Genomic DNA, 18,165 nt, shown 5'->3' with positions numbered 1-18,165 from the left:
CAAATCAACGACATTCCTCAAATACTTTTCTTCAAGCTTCTTGACAAACCTGTAAAAATCATGTAATATCAATTTTGTGGATGTGAATAGATTCTGGCAAGATTTCTTTTTTAACATCTCTTAAGCTGCCGATGCTCTCTTTCAAACAGTTTATATATACTCTTTTAAACAGTTCATTGCTTATATTCATCATCTCTTTCCTTTGTAATATGTTTTGCACTTCCGCCCCGTTAAATACTTTCAAGTTTCTTTATCTTCTTCAGTTCACCTCAATATTAGCTATTATTACAGCCAAATAAATATTTTTGTATTCACAGCTTAACTTACCTGAAATCTTTTCAGAAAGTGACATACTTGAATGGTCGCGTGGAGTCTGCGCCAATTCCAACAGCCAAGAAAACTGATCTGAAGGCTAAAATTTCTGTACTGCAGGTATTTATGTCTTTCTGTTGAAGTTTTTCATCTTATCTTTGTACACCTTTATACTTGCATTCTATCACCAAAATAAACACACCATTGTGCTCTATTATCAGAACCAAGTGATAAAGGCTAAAAAGAAGACCGCGGAAGAGAACATACAGAAAGCAATTAAACTCGTCAGTGAAAAGGCAGAGACTGTTTGCTCCGAAGGAAAGGGTTTTTGTGTCTGCCGTCTTTACGTTTGGGTACCAATATCTGCTAATATAGATTAGCGACCATCATCACTTACAGCCACAGCATTTGAAATTATTTTATGGCATTTGCAGGAAAGTGTGATGAAAAGTTACATGTTGGTTCTATTCAAGAATAGAACAAAAAAAAAAGAGAAACACGGTGACCATTATCATTGATTAAAACATAAAACATACATAAGAGTTTGCAGCATTATCATTGATTAAAACATAAAACATACATAAAATAATTAAAAGAACTTAATTTTCTTCCCTTCTCCTTTTAGCAGCATTCTCTTGTAACTCTTGAAACTTGGATATTGCTTTGTAGCAACAATTGGATGAAGCCAGTTTCTGCAGCGAATCATGAAAAAAAGCAGAACTTTCTTCTTTCTGCTTCTTCAGGAGCTTTATCATACGGTCCCTGTATTTTATCTCTATTTCCTGTATTTGAATCTTCCTTTTTAACTTTTCATTTGCCCGTTCAAGTTCTTCTAACCTTTTCAAAGAATCCTCCATTGTTTTTTTTAGCTACGTTGGAATAAAAGATCAGATATATATATAAGATTGCTAAACTGAAAAGGTGGAAAACAAAAGGTTTTCATGATTGCTAAATGCAGGAAAAAATTACTTAATGCAGTAACCTGAATTTACTCTTATGTCCCTAACTTGTTTTTAGTGCATTGCATAGTGAAACGAGAAAAGAAGAGAGTTGATAATGCATTTAATGTTTTTAGCAGTTGTACGGTACGTAAAACATTACTGACCATATTTTGCATTTATCAGGATTTAGCTTTTTACATTTTTTTACATTTATTAATTATTTTACCGTAACAATTTTCTATTATTTTCATATTTTCTTTTTCAAGTCCTTTTCAAGTGCCTTTCACTGAATCACTAATAGTAATTTTTTGTTTTTTATTTTATGTTCTATAAGTATTTTTAGGAATATCGAACAAAACTTTCGTTGAATATTTGTAAAGCTTTTACTTGTAAATTTAAATTTAAGTATTTGAATTTTGATTTATAAAATAAAATAATTTAAGAAAGTATGCCTTCCATACACCACCGCGTAGAAAGTGGACAAATAATTTATAATAAAAGTACTATTACAAAATTAAAATGTCTAAGAACGAGATGGTTACATAAAAAAAATACACTCATCATCTCAAATAAAATTTCTGTTCAACCTTTTTTAAAGAACCGTCTATTTTTCGATCAACAATTAAAATACGGTCCTTTAATAATTTTTAGAAACTAAAAGATAAATTTTTAAAATTATTATATAAATAATATAACATTCTAAAATTTTACAAGTATATTTAATATATGTCTTAGTCAAAATTTAATAAATTCAGCTAAAATATATGAAAAAGGTTAATTTGAAATAGCGATAGTATGTAATTTCACCATGACAAAATAAATCAAACAAGATAAAAAGATGATTTTATAATAAGACAAAAACGTAAATAATGCTGATGTTAGATATTCCATCAATTTTAAATCGTTAACTAAAATTATATAATTTTAAATATAATATGATAGAAACAAATTTAATTCTGAAAAATAAAAATAAAAAAATAAACATTTATAAGAAAATGTACACACATGAGGGTGTTACTAAATAAATTTGATGTGGGGAGATAGATAACAAAATTAGATGACTTTATAAGAGTAAACCAAACCAAACATACTCAGTATATCCCGCTTAGAGCAGGGTCTGAGGAGGGTAAGATGTACGCAGCCTTGCCCCTACCCTTAAAGTAGAGAGGCTGTTTCCGTGAAGACCCCCGACTTAGTGCACAATAAATAAAATAGTGTGTGCTATAATAAGAATATAATACCTTAGCCCATGGCCTTCTTCACACGAGACTTACCTAAATCATATTTTTTATAAATAAATCCAAATCCAAATTTTCAAATTTCGGATCGGATATCCGTCGAATTGAATTATTTTGTCATTCCTGTGTACGGACTATGAATTATTTTAGCAAATTGTATAAACTATTAAATAAAGTAAAAATTGCACATGGGAATGGGAATAGGCCTGTCAATGGAGCGGAGATCCGACCCGATCCGATCCGATCCGGGGCCTTTTTAGCGGATATGGATTCATCGGAAAAAAATCCGATCCGAAATTTGATCCGATAAGAAAAATCTGATTATAAATGGAGCGGATATGGATTTAAGGTGATCCGATCCGTTAATGACCCGATCCGGTAGAATATATATAAATATATATATATATATATATATATATATATAATAAAATATAAATAAATAAATATATTATATTTTTTTAGTTGCAGTAGTTATTTTTAGTTATAGTAGTCCATGGATATTATTTATGTGAGTCGTGGGTTGTGATTGTGTTTGATAAATCGTTTAATTAACTAGCATAAATGAGTTGTAAAGTTATAACAAATAGTATTGGTATCTTGAAAATTCTATTATTTTGTGTATTTTGCCTCTTAATTTGTGATTTTTAATAGAATAAAAATGTAAGAAGCTATTTCGATCACGGCGTCTCATTTCTTCCCGTCCTTCCTTTAAGAATCACTGACATGATTTTTTAAAAAATATTTTTAAATCTAAGTAAAAAAAACTAAATGGATCCGGATATCCGATCCGTGATCCGTGATCCTAATGGATCCGGATATGGATCGGCCTGTAAAAAATCCGGTCCCGATCCGATCCGAATCCGAATCCGATAAAATAAATGGATATGGATATGGATTTAGGCTGATCCGATCCGAACCCGATCCATTGACAGGCCTAAATGGGAATAAGCCGTCAAGTCGACAAGAAAGAGAGGAGAGAGAGGAGGAGGTTCTGCGGCTAGGAGGTTCTGCGGCTATCTGCGGCTACCTGCGGCTACCTGAGGAGATTCTTTTTTTGTCGATTCTTGTTTGGGGTATACTTCTGCAGTCTAATCTTTCACTTTATTTGTAGTCTACTTTATTTCACAGCTTCTTCTTATTAAGTAATGGCATCTAATTTTCAACTGGAAAATCTTCAGAAGCAACTGGAAAATCTTCAGCAATTGGTTGATTTATTGATGCAGAAAGAAGTGATCAGCAATCAACAAATTATGAGCCTTCAAAATGATGTAACAGTTCTCCAAAACACTCTTCTGAACAACGAGCAAATATCGCAGCAGATCTGGGCGCAGTTTTCTAATGAAATCAAAAGCTTCAAAATTGATGTGAAAGCCGATATCGCAGGGGTGAAAGCCGATATCGCAGGGGTGATTAATTCCGATATGGTATATTTGTGCTTTTAATAATACGAGGTTCATGTTGTACTTTTAATAATATGAGGTTCATTGTCTGTTAAGATTAATTATTTTTTTGATCGGTTAAATTACATTTATGTGTGTGAAGTTTAATTAGTTTTTTGATCTGTTAAATTACATTTATGTGTGTGAAGTTTAATTAGTTTTTTTACATTTATGTTGTATATAGTATGAGAAGATCGTCAATAAAATGACGGTGATGTTTAACGAGGTATACAGAAGGCTTCCGGAGCCTGTTGCTCAAAGCCGTGCAGAGAATGTCTCAAGCCGTGCACAGAATGTCTCAAGCAGTACGCCCCAAAACTTCTAGGTATTTAGGCACGTGAAAGCTTCATTGCTATATATCTGTTTTCAGATTGATTGATCTTGAACCCGGAATTTTAACTATTGATTTTTTTTGGCTAGGGCAGATTGGTTATGGTGCTTTGCTGGTTGGATCTCTCCTGTGTTTGCTTCTGTTTGTTGTTTGTAATCTGTTGCTGAACCAATGTTACTTATGTTATCTGAACTTTTCATTTGTATTGGTGTCGTGGACTAAACTTTTTATTTGTATTGTGACTCGTGTGTTATGTATTGAATAATATTTTTTCCTGTTATTCAATTCATGTTATTCAATCAGGATGCCAAGAATCCATTCTGTCTTGACTGGGCAAAGGTAACCTACAGTTTACTACTTTTCTAGTTCTATAAATAATTATGAGGATGAAAGTCTGCATGCACTGCTTGTTTGTTTGAAAAATGCTATATGATTATTAATGGCACCCCCATTTGGGTTTTATAGAGTTAATGAGGACTTAATGGAACCAAGAAACAAACTGTACACATACAGTTTGTAGAAACAGGATAAATTGTAGAAATTGTAGAAATAGGATAAATGATTTACTTTTTATATTGTTTGTCCATGATATAGAAATTTGATGCTGCTGTGGGAGATATTACAATCACTACAAATAGATCACGGTATGTAGACTTCACAATGCCTATATCATCAGGAGGGGTGTCTATTAACAATGATATATACAAATGCGTGTGAAATGTACCAGTGAAATCAGTAGCAAGCTTCTAACCGACATCTCTTCAGCTCTTCTTGAATAATAGCCTAGACTAGTATGCTTATAAGCTTCAAATACTATCATTTTCATGTTTTCCATGACGAATTTTGATGGATGTAAGCGGAAGCAAGAGTATAACCCAGATGACATGTTCAGAGGTACTATTCAGGCTCGTCAATTCATAAAGAAGTTCTCTGAGATGCCGCTTGACAAGATGGACACTGAACAGGGTCGGTTGTTAGTGTTTTTCACTAACTTTTAACTTATAAATTAGTTTATGCATATTTTGTATCATTTGTGTAACTCTCTCTCTCTCTTTCTCTAAAACAATATGGTGGTTATACTGTTTAACAGTATGGTCATACCTTTTAACGGAATGGTATGCAGATCTTTGTCAAGACCTTGACAGGGAAGACTATTACTCTCGAAGTTGAGAGCTCAGATACCATTGACAACGTGAAGGCTAAGATCCAGGACAAGGAAGGTATTCCGCCAGACCAGCAGCGTTTGATCTTTGCTGGTAAGCAATTGGAGGACGGCAGGACCCTGGCTGATTACAACATCCAGAAGGAGTCCACACACCATCTTGTGTTGCGTCTTCGTGGTGGCATGCAGATCTTTGTGAAAACTTTGACAGGGAAGACCATAACTCTGGAGTTGGAGAGTTCGGATACCATTGACAATGTCAAGGCAAAAATCCAGGATAAGGAAGGCATTCCTCCAGATCAGCAGAGGTTGATCTTTGCTCGGAAGCAGCTTGAAGATGTAGTGTTGGTGAATAAAGTTGTTTTTATTTGGATTTAGTATTTTGCTATTGGTTTCATGGTCTAGTACAACATGTTTTATGTGCTATTGTGTTCTATAATCATGTTATGTTGGATATGCTGCTTTATCATTTTCTTTCTTCGCCTTCAGTTGCAAAGTTATTCAATAGCTCTGTTTTCAGTTCTGGATCGAAGGGGAAAAAGTTAGTGTTTATAATTATCAGGGGCATATTCTATATGCTAATGGTGTGTACTTCAAGTATATTACAAAGTACGGTAATTAAGTCAACAATGTAATAATTTTGGGTGGTTGGTAATTAGTTGGGCTCACTTTAATGTGGAAGACCAAAATATAGAAGTTAAAATAGTATTAAATTAGTATCTGTTTTTATATATGGGGTGCTCTACCAAAAACTGGGGGTGTAAAAATAAAGGGGTGTTAGCAAAAGAAACTGGGTGTGTTATGTATATGGTGGTGTTCTCCCAAAAACTTGGGGTGTTTTCTATATGGGGTGTTCTTCCATAAACTCTGGGTGTTATATAAATGGGGTTCTCTACCAAAAACTGGGGGTGTTTTATATATGGAGGTGCTCTACCAAAAAACTGGGGGTGTTCAATAAATGGGGTGTTCTTCCATAAACTCTGGGTGTTTTATATATGGGGTGCTCTACCACCCAAGTTTTTCGGGTAACACCCCTATTTGCTTTACACCCCAGTTTCTTTTGCTAACACCCCTTTATTTGTTACACCCCCAGTTTTTTGGTAGAGCACCCCCATATATGAAACACCCCCAGTTTTTGGTAGAGAACCCCATTTATAAAACACCCAGAGTTTATGGAAGAACACCCCATATAGAAAACACCCCCAGTTTTTGGGAGAACACCACCTTATACATATAAATTTTAAAGATCGTTTAAAGATCTTGTCTTTCTTGACTTTTGATATCCATAATGACGAGAGATTACAAATTATCATGTCGAAATTCGGGAAAATCAGAAAGTAGATGATATAGAGAACATTCCTGTAAATCACAATAGAGTTGAAGAACAATAACTGGAAAATAAGTCTTCAAAAGTTGAAAAAAGTTATGTTAGCCAACCATGAATAGATATTCTGATGGTGGTACACCGCTTAAGACTCCTGATAAAAGGGGGAGTTAGTACAGGAAATCGATTCGGGTGGCCTCAAATGGTTGAGTACTTGCATCTTTCATTCCTCCACGTCTTATTTTGATCCGGGCAAGGTAGTCAGCTGCTATCCAAGGGAAGCTTAACATTACAGTCTCCTTGTCATTAGCATCAGGATCTTGCAAGTCCAGTAACATCTTCACCCATTTGGGATGGTAAGTTACCTGGTACCACGCTGATGCCTTGTGTTCGTACACTGCATTCTTTTCATCATTGGAAAGGTCATCAAAATCTGCATCCATATGCTCGAAGACTCTCCTGAACTCCTTTTTTAAAGCGTTGTAAGCATTTTTAAGTCTCTCTTTGAGTTCACCTTGCTTCTTGCTACTATTTCTCGGCATAGACCAAATGTGTCCTGTTACAACCTCTGCTTCATTGTTGACTTTATACTGTCCTAGAAGGCTATGTAACTTTTCATCGTAGGAGAACTTAATTCCCCATGCATCATTGATGAAAGTTGTTGATCCTGGTGTCTCGAGATCCGTGTCGTAAGGAATTTCCCCAGGACGAAAATTGCTCTCCGCAGATTCTGTCAAATCATAATTATCTTTGATTTTGCGATAAAGCCTGCCTAGTATTTTAGTAGATTTGTACGACTGGAAATCTTCTTTTCCCATAAAATCTGGGTACAATTTGGGTTTTAAATGAGATGGCATGTTCACAATTTTTCCAGTTTTTAGGAAATCAACAGCTTTGGAAGCAAGCTCTGCCAAAACAAGGCAGTTTTCATCCATTGCGCCATAATCACTGCCATCAGCATGAACTACATGGGCATTGCAAATGGTACCCAGGCTTTCGTTGATCATGTTTCTAGCAAAGAAATCTGATACATCCTGCAGTTTCAAATAATTTGAGCTACCATTATATCCATATAACTAATTTATTCATGAGACCAGATAATGAACATCACAAATTGGATAATGAACATAAAACATTAAAGCCATTTTAACTCATTCACGTCTTCCCTAAATAGATAAAGCAAGGTATGATTCTTAAGCATGGTAATATTTAAATTTTTGAATGTAATAGTCGTGCCATTGAAAATTTGATGCACGATAGGAATTTGAAACAGGTATCTCGATAATTTGAACATGATTGATAACTTTATTCTGTAGGGATAATTTAAATATATCTGAATTACTAGTTAGGTCGTTTGGTGATTAACTCGCACAGACAACAGTTTCCAAGGATCTTCAATAATTAACTTAAGAGCAAGAGCAAGTTACCAACATATGCAATTTTATTACCTTAAGCGTAACATCGTGCATCAACTCTTCGGCTTCTGCAGGGGCGTAATCCATTGCTGGCCAGCTCGCTTTACCAGGCGGAATAAGCTTCTCATCCCATGTGACAAAGTAAAGATCGCCATCAAGTTCGCTTCCAGATACTTCATTTGTCTGAGGTCGATCTCCTTTTTGCGAAAATATCAGGCAATCATAAAGATGATGCAAGCTGGGAACATCTACTGCTTCTAGAATGCGCACATCTCCAGGGTGTAAACAGGGGTTCTTTGCCACCAGCACAAGGCCCTTAATTACTTGGAAATCTCTTTTTGTCTCCGAAAACTCTAAGCCATGTTTCACAAAGAAGTTTTCAAGTGAAGGATTGGACACTTGGAGAAAGCACTGCCCTTGTTCAAGTATTGCTAGCTCATCCAAACATCCCATTGACCACCTTCCTGAAGAAACATAGATCCTAGCCTTTTCTCTGAGGTCCCCAAACTGTGCAGCTCTTATACTTGTTAGCATGCCTCGTAAATGAGGTTCATTACAAGGCTTGAAACCAGCACTTAACATTATAGCAGCCGTATTTCCTTCTTCGGCACACGAGGAAGTAACAACATTCAAAGCTACATCCACACTTTCGAGCATCTGATTTAATTTAGAAATCATTGACTCCTGCATATTCCAAAATACATTATCACCGACATTCAAAGCTGAGAGTAAGGTTATAATCTTCCTATTTAAGAACCCAGGCTGGAAACGAGTCCAAGAACAGATTTCAAGAATAGTGTGGTTAGACACAAACTTGTTCATGCTTGGCCTCAAAGAAAGACGGATCCCACTTTTACTGGCTGGCCAACAAGCAACAACACCTTTGCAGCCACCATATCTTATCTGATAGGCACATGGAGGGCTTACATTCAACTGCAATCTCTGTGCAACTTCCATTGCAAGATCATGTGATATCTTGCCAATTCCATCAGAAAAATCATTTCCATTCCTCATGATATCTGCAAGCTCAAAATCTACGTTATCCTGAGGAACATCAACAGTTGCATAAGTGGAAGAGAAGCACAGATCCATTCCAGCAGCATACTTTGCAACATTCTTGTTGGTGAAGCTGCCCATCCAGCTCAAAACATCAAGCACGGATGTATTCTGGTCCCCAGCAAAAAACCAGGCAGACCGATCCCTTGGTTGATTAGCTGAGAAGGCCAAAAAAGAGTACTTCCGACCACATAAATGGAATCCATCATTTGTGATATCCTTCACCCTTTTAAACACTGAGGTTTCTTGGCCATTCACATTTGATGTGGTGTCGCTCACGATAGAAGCAGGATAGTAGGTGAAAACATTCTTCTTTAATGTCTGCATGCCATCATCCATGAAGGTAACCAGTAAAAATCGATCAGCAACCGATCTATAGTGCCTAAGAACCCTATTGGAAAGTTCAACTTCTGGTGGAAGACAGTAAGCTCTTGTTGGGGTGATGATTAACCTTCTAACTTCAACAAAATCATCCAACTCTCTGGTTCTTAAGAGCTTATGATTTTTCAACAACCAATCCTGAGCATTTTTCAGCCTTTCAGATGCATTAAAATAAGGACGATTGGTGGAGCATATATGTTTCAGTGCGCCAATATTTACTTCCTCCTTTTGGGATTTCAGTAGATTAAAGAACTGATCCAACAATGTATACTGACTAAATATGCCTTTATGCAGTGCAGCATTCACCAAAAACAAAGTTTTAAAGTTAATACCTTCCTTAGAATGTATACAAAATAATGGATCAGGCATGGGCATTCCAAAATCAGGTTCATCTTGGACAGTAAGTTGTGTCTGCAAATCTCTGACAGAAACCCTTTGCTCTTTCAGGTATTGCATAACCATCTCCATCTTGACGCCGTGGCGTGGTTTTATCAGTATTCGATATATACTACACCGGCCAATGGCACCGCTTGCAGTAATATCTGTTGTCCGAATCCAAGGATCGTCATCATCCAATATATCAAATGGAGTTGTGTCTTCAATATCATCATCTGCAGTTCTATAGTATAGCTTCGGAGAGGACTCCAAATGCAGCAATAAAATTAAGTATGATGAATCATTATAATCTTTCATCCATTGTATGTCTCTGACCAAGAACTCAACCTTAAGATTACACTTTATCACAGCATGGTTTCGCGTACCCGGGAAGGAAAAAGCAGTATCCCTTGTAAAAACGAACTTGCAAGTTCCATCAAAGGGGTCCACAAGAAAATCTACACCAGTAGCCGGACCTCTCCAACCAACAAAAAACTTATCTTTGCTAACCAAGCTTCCAATCTCAACAACGACATCTGGTAACTTAAAGGGTTCCTTGTCGCGATGTGGCCCTAAACTGATCTTTAAAAGATTATTATTTAGTATAAGCTCTCCACGGCCAGCAGCATCGAGAGCTGATCTTGCTGCATCAGGAGTTGCAAAATGCACGAATGCATGTGGGATCAGATTCTCGTATGAATGTAGTCTTTCAAGTTTTGTGGTGTCAACTGCAAACTCTGGATATGCTTCAAAAGGTGTTGAAGAGGTCTTTAATCTACATCTCAAAACAATCCCCACATTTTGTTCAAAGTAATCCAGAAGGCTCTTTGCAGTCATATAACCATCAAATTCACCAACACTAATTTGAGTAACTACCACATCCCTTCCACTTTCTTCAGACCCCATTCTTTTGGCACGAATATTATATATAGATTAGAAATTTATATTCACAAAGTATATGTTTTCTGTCTCAGATTTCAGTATATGAAAATTGAACGGAACAAGGAACGGAACAGTTTGGTTTTTCTACTTCTTTCTTTTATTCTTCAACCTGTACTCTATATATATATGAAAATACAAACTTCTCCATTTACAGTAGGAGAATATAGACCATCAAACAAGAATGTTATCAGTTTTATCTCTTGAGTTCCATGAACCACATTTAATGAGCCTTTACATTACATTACATATTTCTAAAATAAAGAAGAGTTCAGTTTATTTATAACAAAATGATATATATAATAAAAATAGACAAGATATTTACATGAAGTCAAGAGAATGATGATGAAATTTTCTTTTTAGTCGGGGACCAGAAAACATTTAGGTGTATAAAATAAGAATATATATATATATATATATATATATATATATAAATAAGTGAGATAGAATATGAATGATTTTATTAAGTCAAATGTATTTATGTATAAAAAATAGGAGAATATGAATGTATTATAAATATTATACATATACATGCATGGAATATAATATGAATAATTAGATTATTTATTGTTGTACTTTTCATCATCATGATATCTTTTATTTATTGTTGTACTTTTCAAAAATTAAGTTTAATGTAGAGTAAAGTACATAGTGGTGACTGTATTTTACACCAATTTTCAAAAAACTGGTTAAACTTTCAAATTCACAAATTAGTGGCCAGGTTTAGTTCCCGCATTTCAAAATAGTGGCTCCCGCCAATTTTTTTCAAAAGAATGGCTATACTATATAATATTTTTTTCAAAATAATGGCTACTTCTCACGTTCAAAATTAATGAAAGCCATTTTTTTAAAAGTCATTTTTTTTAAGTGAAATTTCTACGAGCTAGTTAGTGGGTGACAGGCTCTGACTCAGGAGGCATAATCACAAATCCGCCTCCCATGGGAATCGAACCTGTGACCAAGAGATATTTTATTCCCTTTAACCAACTGAGCCTTTAGGTGAGTTGACCGGATAGTAGAAATTATTATTTTTAATTAACTTTTTTTGTGAATAAAAATTTTGATTACAAACTTTTAATCATAAAAGAAAATTTTTAAAAATAATAATTTTTACTAACCGGTCAAAGCACTTAAAAGTACGTGCCATCAGTCAACAAAGACAGATAAAAGAAACAGAGGGAGTACTATTCAAATTTCACAATTTTATAGATATATACAATTTTTCATTTTTGATTTTTTAAAATTTTATAGCATGTAGTATTACTTGGAGTTGTATCTATTGATAGTTATAATAATGTGTGTAGTATTTTTGAAAGGACTGCAAATTCAATCTACCGCCTCGGTCATACTTACTGCATTGTTTACACGTATTAAAAGAATATACTTGTGTTTAAGATATTTTTTAACCCTTTTTTTTTAAATAAAAAGGCAAGTGTTTTGGTATTTATAGTCACTCTTACTACCTTCCTCTTATATGGAAGAAGATAACAAATGTCGTATATTAAAATATTATTTGTTTTTTATTTTTTTTACGATTTAATCCAAATTTGTATTATATTACGTAATGATACAATTATCCACTAAAACTATATGAATGCATTAAATTATGTGATTTATACATATAATGCTCAAAATTTATAATATATTATTTTAAATAATCTATATATAATGTAGCATAATAAAATATTCATTTATTTACGAATTTGTTTAAAAAAATATTATGATACCGCTGCGAAGCGCGGTTTATAAACTAGTTCCATTTAAAATTCAAAAACAATATCAAATTTATATTTTATTTCAAATATTCCAGGAAAAATTAAAGATCAACTTTCGATTTGACTGCACATCTACCCATTATTTAATTCTACATCTATACATCTACCCATTATTTGACTCCGTATCTGCCCATTAAGGAAAAGGAAAAATATATCGACTTATATGGCTTCTCAAGGGGATACGCCAGGCAAAAAGCAAGTAGCTAAAAAACTAAAAGGTTCTCAGGTAATTTCTCTCCCTCTCCGTCGCTCTCTCCCTTCTCCGGCACTCTCTCACTCTCCGGTACTCTCTCGTTTCTTGTTTGTTTTTCAATCCTTGAAGCCCCCAATTTACTCTCTCGTTGCTTGTTTGTTTGTTTAACATGTAGATTGTATATATGATTGAATAATTGTATATATGATTGTATCTGGTGATTGTATATATGTATTGTATTGTGCGCATATATATTGTATTGTGTGTTATTCATGACAAGCATGTTACCATCATGCCTAAGGACATTCAGTTGGTAGGTTCTTAGAGCAAGTCCAATGGTGAGCTAAAAATAGGTGTAGCTATTGTTATATTTTGATATGCTTACTTGTGTATATTTTGCAAAGTTTTGATCTATTTTATTGTTTTGATCCTCCCCCATATTGTGCTGACCTCAAGTTACGCAACTAGGTCAATTTCTTGTTTTTAACTTTTAGAAACGGAGTTGGGAGTGGGGACATTTAATTAACTTCTTGAACAATGTAATGTATATGATAGAGTGCAGAGTGTTAAGTCCAGTGGTTAAGCAATTACATCAATTTACAAACGGAATCTTCTGCAAAATATTCTACGTTTGATGTTTCATTGTTCATACCAGATCTTTGAGATACGGGGTCAATACCATTTGATGCATTAATTCTATAAGCTATGCAGACCTAATGCTGTTGTAAACACTTGTGCCTCCATCCAGTCTCTTAGAAGTTGGAATATAGATTCATTGACTTTATTAATTGTTGGATAATTTTAGGTAGAAATATCTTTACTTCTTATCAGAGGATTCAATCTGAGAAATATATGATGCTAGCAGCTGCTCTGCAATATAACAATAGCTACACCTATTTTTAGCTCACCATTGGACTTGCTCTTAGTTGTTTTTAGTTTGAGTATTTGTTTAATTCTATAAAGTCATTAGTATCTGATGCTTCTGCATATACAGCAGCTTTCTTCTTCAATGGCGACTTCTTCCTCTTCACCGATGGAGACACCTAGAAAAGAGCCCAAGAAGGTGACTCGTGCTCTTGACTTCTCTCCTATTTCGTGTATATTTTATTGTATGCTTTTTATTGTATAAAAATTTTGATTGTCTGCTTACTTGTGTATATTTTGCAAAGTTTTGATCTATTTTATTGTTTTGATCCTCCCCCATATTGTGCTGACCTCAAGTTACGCAACTAGGTCAATTTCTTGTTTTTAACTTTTAGAAACGGAGTTGGGAGTGGGGACATTTAATTAACTTCTTGAACAATGTAATGTATATGATAGAGTGCAGAGTGTTAAGTCCAGTGGTTAAGCAATTACATCAATTTACAAACGGAATCTTCTGCAAAATATTCTACGTTTGATGTTTCATTGTTCATACCAGATCTTTGAGATACGGGGTCAATACCATTTGATGCATTAATTCTATAAGCTATGCAGACCTAATGCTGTTGTAAACACTTGTGCCTCCATCCAGTCTCTTAGAAGTTGGAATATAGATTCATTGACTTTATTAATTGTTGGATAATTTTAGGTAGAAATATCTTTACTTCTTATCAGAGGATTCAATCTGAGAAATATATGATGCTAGCAGCTGCTCTGCTGCTGGCACATGAACCCAGTGGTAGAGCACCCCATATATAAAACACCCAGAGTTTATGGAAGAACACCCCATTTATTGAACACCCCCAGTTTTTTGGTAGAGCACCCCCATATATAACATTAAAAGTTTTGGTACGTGCTTTTTAGTACTACGTGAATTTACTTATTTACCCTTCATTATAAAGAAAAATAAATCCACCTAAAATACATAATAACATAACATAATATAATCCACCTAAATCCACATAATATAAAGGAATAATTGACAATAAAATATTTTTTAAAAAGGCAAGTGTTTTGGTATTTATAGTCACTCTTACTACCTTCCTCTTATATGGAAGAAGATAACAAATGTCGTATATTAAAATAATTTGGATTAATGTTTTCTGCAGGGGCAATCTAGCAAGCAGCAGCCGCTCAAACTTTGCACAAATTTGAGCAAGATTACTAGTTTAAAATTAAGCGAAGAGAAAAAGCAATTGATGAGTGGAACCAAATTCGCGGCAATTGCCACCATTTCTAACAAGAAAGAAAGTTCTTCAACACTTCCGCTATGGCTTGCGGAAGTGTATGATGAAGAGGAAAATATCTTTTTTTTTCTTATCTGATAGGAACAATGTTTACTTGTCACCGTGAGGAAAGGAGGAAACAAGAGTTATGTTTCACACCTTTCTCTCCGGACACTTCACTTGTAACCATACGTGTATCAGTCATGCAGAGATGATGAAGACTGAAGTGACTATATATATATTTATATTCAGAATATATTTTATATAAATATTACATGTAAAATAATATATATATATATATATATTTATATAATATATATATTTGTTTATATTATTATTATATATATATATAAATAATAAATAATATATAGACTTTGACTGACTTTTACTTAAAACCGACCGAAGTCAAAGGGGAAAACGGTCGGTTTTACATGAGTCCGGTCGGTTATAGGTACAGACGGTCGGTTTTCTGGAGAAGCTCGGTCGGTTTTACTTGAATACGGTCGGTTTTCTGGGACATTATATTTATTATAATATATATATATTATGACAAATTAAATATGAAAACTTTGACTGAGTTTTACGCAAAACCGACCGAGGTCAAAACCTGCCACGGTCGGTTATAAGTGGTCGGTTATGAGCCGGTCGGGTTTGTGGCAGTAGGTCACCCTGATTCACATAACCGACCGTCTCATAACCGACCGAATTCTGCTGAAGACGGTCGGTTTTCTGGGTTTTATGTGATGAGAACGGTCGGTTATAGTCGAATGTGGTCGGTTTTCTGGCATCAATATGGTAAAAAGTGGTCGGTTTTGTGACCATTCGGTCGGTTTTGCTGGTGAAATTTTAAAAAAATTGCAGCAGAATCTGCAGTTTCCAATCAAACAATGAAACCAACAACAAAATCAAACCAAACAATCAAAACCAAGCATCCTCAACAACCAAACATCACAAAATACCAACAACAAATTTACACCATTGTATATCATTACACCATTATAAATCATTACACAAAATTAAACATCATTGAAAGTCATCAAAACCGTCATCATCTTCATCATCATCATCATCTTCCTCTTCTTCATTATTATCATCTTCCTCTTCTTCATTGTGTTCAACATCATCATCATCTTCTTGATTTTCATCATCTCGCAATTCGTCTTCTTCATCATCATCATCTTGATTTTCATACCGAATAAATGGTATTTGTCCATATTGTGCAAAATCAACAAATAATGAAAATGAGCTAGCGGCATTAGATCTATCTTCTTGAAAAGCATCCTCTATATCGTTTTGCACAATAATTGACTCATCAATCGGACGACTTTTAGATTTGACCACCGTATATATTTTGCTTCGTGGATCCAATACGCTAGGAGCGTAATATACTTGAGAGGCTTGACTAGCTAAAATAAAAACTTCGTTAGATCTCAATCTTGAAGTTATATCAACCGTCACCACTCGATTCTTATCGATCCTCACACCATTTCCGAGACTATCAAACCAAATACATTTGAACAAATATACGTGATTGCATCCTTGATAAATAAGTCTCACAATATCTATTAGTTGACCATAATAATCAAGATTATTTTCGTGCAAAGTTCCCTTAACAACAACACCGGAACCGGATGCGGATGATGTTGAAAATTTATATCCATCAACTTGACAAGTTTCAAAAGTCATGACCTTTAATGCCGGTCCTTCTAGTAAGTCCATGAAACGAGGTCCGTCTATCTCGTCTTTCTCAACCTTTTTCTTAAACCAAGCTTTGAATCGAGTTTTCACAATATGATCTAATTGTTGTGGCGTTGTCTCAGGACGTTGTCTCATAACTCGATCTTGGTACCTCCTACAATAATGCATAAATGTCAGTAACATGAATTTATCATAAAATGTATCGACATCTTCACAAAAATTTATTATAAAATACCATACCTTAGATAAGGTTGAACTTCAGGAGAGTTTAGAAGAACATATTCATCAGCTAATAATTGCTCGTCATCATTCAAATATCGACTTCGTTCTTTTCCAAGAGAATCACATGGATATTTAAAAACTTCTAATTTGTCGGTCTTTTGTACATCAAACAAAACTTCATTACGACTTAATTTATTGTGAATCGAGTCGGATGCAAAGTAAAACGCACAAATATTGACAATCTCCTCCTCCATATATCGTTCGGCAATGGAACCCTCAACTCTTGCTTTATTGCCGACCTTTTGTTTTAGTTTCCCCAATAAACGCTCAATTGGATACATCCAATGCCAGTAAGCAGGTCCAGCAAGTCTAATTTCTTCCGCCAAATGCACAACCAAGTGTTCCATCGAATCAAACCAACTTTGAGGAAAAATTGTTTCTAACAAACACAATGCTTTCACAACTGATTTTTCCATTATTTCCAAATCGGTTTTTGTAACCGTGGATGAGCACAAATCTTGAAAAAAATTTGCAATTGCCGTGATGGCATCCGCAATAGGCGCCGGTAAAAGCTCACGAATTGCAAGAGGCAATAATTTTTGAAGAAATATATGACAATCATGCGATTTGAATCCATAAAATGTACACTCCTCAACATTACAACAACGAGATATATTTGAGGAATAACCGTCTGGAAGTTTCAGTGAACTAATCCATTCACACAAAAGTTTACGTTGTTTTCTTGTAATGGAAAAAGGTGCTTTGGGTGACTTGCCATTTTCATCGATCCACAAATGAGGTAACACACCAAAGTGCTTGCAATCCGCTCTTGCTTTTTTGTGATCCTTTGACTTCTTCGCATTCACAATAGTAAAAAATAGGTTCTCAAAAACATTTTTTTCCGTATGCATGATATCAATTGAATATCGTAAACTATGTGAAGACCAATAAGGGAGTTCATAAAAAATTGGAACATGAGTCCAATGATGCTCTTCCCCATATCCAATACTCCTCGCCTTTGTATTAGTCTTTCCGGGTGGTGGAAAAACTAAACCGTCAAGCAACTCCTTTACACCCTCCCCGGACAAACGACCACGAAACACTCTTCTTTCCGCATTATCAAACAAATTACTTTTCCGACGTAGTGGATCATTCGGTTCAAGGAATATTCGGTTCAAGGATGCAAATTATGATAATTTTTTAATAAGTATATACAT

The 18,165-nt window shown here is 34.7% G+C and overlaps 3 protein-coding genes and 1 long non-coding RNA gene across 4 annotated transcripts; 2 read left to right on the top strand and 2 right to left on the bottom strand.

Annotated features, from left to right (window-relative positions):
• The first annotated feature begins 3,409 nt into the window (after positions 1 to 3,409).
• LOC108192516 (uncharacterized) lies at positions 3,410 to 5,256 on the top strand. Its single transcript, XR_001803342.2, has 4 exons — positions 3,410 to 3,564; positions 3,670 to 3,915; positions 4,115 to 4,255; positions 4,356 to 5,256. It is a non-coding gene; the product is annotated as an uncharacterized LOC108192516 (long non-coding RNA).
• Positions 5,257 to 5,378: 122 nt separating this feature from the next.
• Positions 5,379 to 5,801, top strand: LOC108203304 (ubiquitin-like). Its single transcript, XM_017372126.1, has one exon. The coding sequence runs from the start codon at positions 5,379 to 5,381 to the stop codon at positions 5,799 to 5,801; it is 423 nt and encodes a 140-aa protein (XP_017227615.1).
• A 681-nt stretch (positions 5,802 to 6,482) lies between these two features.
• Positions 6,483 to 11,292, bottom strand: LOC108192216 (RNA-dependent RNA polymerase 6). The gene is made up of 2 exons (XM_017372127.2): positions 8,196 to 11,292; positions 6,483 to 7,781 (listed from the first exon to the last, which is right to left on the bottom strand). The coding sequence occupies exons 1-2, from the start codon at positions 10,878 to 10,880 to the stop codon at positions 6,918 to 6,920; spliced, it is 3,549 nt and encodes a 1,182-aa protein (XP_017227616.1). The 5' UTR covers positions 10,881 to 11,292; the 3' UTR covers positions 6,483 to 6,917.
• Positions 11,293 to 16,051: 4,759 nt separating this feature from the next.
• LOC135147921 (uncharacterized) lies at positions 16,052 to 17,859 on the bottom strand. Its single transcript, XM_064081975.1, has 4 exons — positions 16,967 to 17,859; positions 16,418 to 16,880; positions 16,221 to 16,311; positions 16,052 to 16,131 (listed from the first exon to the last, which is right to left on the bottom strand). Exons 1-4 carry the CDS (start codon positions 17,857 to 17,859, stop codon positions 16,052 to 16,054), a joined length of 1,527 nt encoding a protein of 508 aa, XP_063938045.1.
• Positions 17,860 to 18,165: the final 306 nt, after the last annotated feature.

Source organism: Daucus carota, chromosome 7, assembly GCF_001625215.2.
Source record: "Daucus carota subsp. sativus chromosome 7, DH1 v3.0, whole genome shotgun sequence".
Taxonomy (NCBI): Eukaryota; Viridiplantae; Streptophyta; class Magnoliopsida; order Apiales; family Apiaceae; genus Daucus; species Daucus carota.
The sequence above is the reverse complement of the archived record's forward strand: the minus strand, read 5'-3'. Positions and strand labels throughout refer to the sequence as shown.

Coding starts and splice junctions, on each gene's coding strand:
- LOC108203304 (XM_017372126.1), top strand. CDS start 5,379: ATGCAGATCTTTGTCAAGACCTTGACAGGGAAGACTATTACTCTCGAA.
- LOC108192216 (XM_017372127.2), bottom strand. CDS start 10,880: ATGGGGTCTGAAGAAAGTGGAAGGGATGTGGTAGTTACTCAAATTAGT. Junction 7,782..8,195: donor TGCACGATGTTACGCTTAAG/GTAATAAAATTG, acceptor TTGAAACTGCAG/GATGTATCAGATTTCTTTGC.
- LOC135147921 (XM_064081975.1), bottom strand. CDS start 17,859: ATGCATACGGAAAAAAATGTTTTTGAGAACCTATTTTTTACTATTGTG. Junction 16,881..16,966: donor GAAGTTCAACCTTATCTAAG/GTATGGTATTTT, acceptor GCATTATTGTAG/GAGGTACCAAGATCGAGTTA. Junction 16,312..16,417: donor TAGCTAGTCAAGCCTCTCAA/GTATATTACGCT, acceptor AAAACGATATAG/AGGATGCTTTTCAAGAAGAT.